Here is a 2,198-nt window from a genome sequence, read left to right on the forward strand (position 1 = left end):
ATATTGGAAGTTTCGGCCTTCGTGGGCCTTTGGCCACCTTTCCCTCCTCCTGAGACTGCAGACTAATCAATGTTGATGATATGCTTTGGGGCGTAAAATGCGAGTGCGGGTGCTATGTTCAGATGCTTTTACACGAGGGTCGTCTTGCTGGTTTGGGTTTGACGCCTCTGGATGATGAGACCCAGGCAGATGCGCAGAGGATAGACCTTGGCATGCTTCTAACTCTCACTCCAGAAAACTACGGTGAGCCGCATGCGCGGTATTTGCCGGCACCCTTTTCGAATTCTCGTTTCTGAGTGGTACATGTGAACGCTCTTAACACAACCGCTGCCTAATACACAAGATTTAACACTAAGCTTGTACGGGGTAGGTTTTAGCTTTCAGAATTACGGCCACGGTCCACACTAAGGGCTAAACTGGGGTCAGACACTTCCGTTCCTTGGTTTTGTCTCGCACTGTATGTGTCTGCCTCTCCCGGCATTCTTTTCCATGAGCGTGCGGAAGTTGGTCTCCGTGCGCAGCTCCGCTGGCCTTGGCTTCACTTCCTCAACCGCTGCCTAATACACAAGATTTAACACTAAGCTTGTACGGGGTAGGTTTTAGCTTTCAGAATTACGGCCACGGTCCGCACTAAGGGCTAAACTGGGGTCAGACACTTCCATTCCTTGGTTTCGTCTCGCACTGTATGTGTCTGCCTCTCCCGGCATTCTTTCCCATGAGCGTGCGGAAGTTGGTCTCCGTGCGCAGCTCCGCTGGCCTTGGCTTCACTTCCTTGGCACCGTTGTCCCCACGTGGCAATTCATCTCACGTCTCCTTACCACTCCTTTTTTCTCCATCCCGCGGGATTACTGCTTGCTGCATAGCTTTGGTGTGGTTTTTCGTTTCCTGTCTTTTTTCCGCCGCTTCCCTAGACTCTCTTGCAGTGCCGCTGAATTCTCTTGTCTCGTCGTTAGTCATCCAGCTGTGGGCGGCCCCCCAACAGTGTGAACCCACCTTGCTGTTCCTTGCTGAGATGCAGCATGTTTAGTTGTGTGATATGCAAGATGCCTTCATGCACTTAGGTGCATGCCAGTTTGTTTTCCTTCTGCTCTACTGGCACTTCCTCCCACTGCCTTTGCTTTCTCTTGAAAAGTAAATTGCCCAAGAATTGCCTGGTCTCGCGCACCTTGGTCGTGCCTGCTTACGTTATTCTGCCTTTATTCTGCCTTGTGTTTTTCTGCTTCTCTTCGACGTTCCTCTCTTATTATTTCCTGCTTCCCTCTCTTGCTATGCCCTGAAACTGTACAGAGCAGTGGCGTCACTGTTCTGGACCCCCGCAGCCTGTGCTGAGGCTCCCCTCAAGTAATCGTCATCCTAACAGTATGTCGAAGGCCCTGAACCCTGAATCGTGAACACTGGGCTTTGGCATAGCTTTCTGGCTTTAGAAAACCTATATATATATTTTGTTTTGCTAAAGGCCTAGCCTGTACAGCTGAGTAGGAGGTAGCCATTCCGTCTCGTTAATCACTGTCGGCTTAAATGTTTGCGATTTTCTCCGTAGGAGGCCGCTTATTGCCCCCCAGTGGAGTTTCGGATCGACTGAGTGGGTCTCTTTGGACCCTCGGCTAGGCTCGTCTCTGAGCAGCAACTCTATAGGGAGCGTCCTTAACCGTTGGTTGGCCTCTGGAGTAGTGCGTGCAGACCCGTAACCCTTTCATGTTGTAACCCTTCGTTGCTTCGTTGCTTGTCCATTTCTTCAGGGTCTCCTCTGTTCAAGATGCACCGGGAGTTGGCGCGACTGGGAAGCACCAGCAGCGAGGATTCCGTCTCCGAGTCGGAGACCGACCACAGCAGTAGCAACAACAGCAGTAACAGCGGCAGCACTAGTAGTAGTAATACAGTAGAGACTACCCAAACTACTGGCTAGTGTGCCTTTAAGCTTGGTTGTTTCTGCGGTGAACACTTTAAAGGTGTAGGTGGCACTTTTCGATCACAGTACTTTGTGTAGTGAACGCTTCACTACAAACACGGCGACACAACCGTGCCCGTTAGATATGTTCTGGATTCACGCGCACCGATTGTGGGGTGTGCATTTCCAATCTAGATCTCGGGATTTGATGCGGATATGGGGGGGAAAACTCCCTTGATGCAATTTCAGTAGGCAGAAAAGTGAGAGTATAAAAAATATGCAATGAGACCATGCAACCGCCTTAAGCGTG

General features: G+C 50.6%; 1 protein-coding gene across 1 annotated transcript; it reads left to right on the forward strand.

The window, feature by feature from the left end:
- Positions 1-122: 122 nt before the first annotated feature.
- On the forward strand, positions 123-1,906 carry EAH_00064240 (hypothetical protein; the record flags this gene model as incomplete). Its single annotated transcript, XM_013392999.1, has 3 exons — positions 123-243; positions 522-623; positions 1,740-1,906. 3 exons carry the CDS (start codon positions 123-125, stop codon positions 1,904-1,906), a joined length of 390 nt encoding a protein of 129 aa, XP_013248453.1.
- Between the last annotated feature and the right edge of the window lie 292 nt (positions 1,907-2,198).

Source organism: Eimeria acervulina, genomic scaffold (assembly GCF_000499425.1).
Source record: "Eimeria acervulina Houghton genomic scaffold, Eah_scaff1957, whole genome shotgun sequence".
NCBI lineage: Eukaryota > Apicomplexa > Conoidasida > Eucoccidiorida > Eimeriidae > Eimeria > Eimeria acervulina.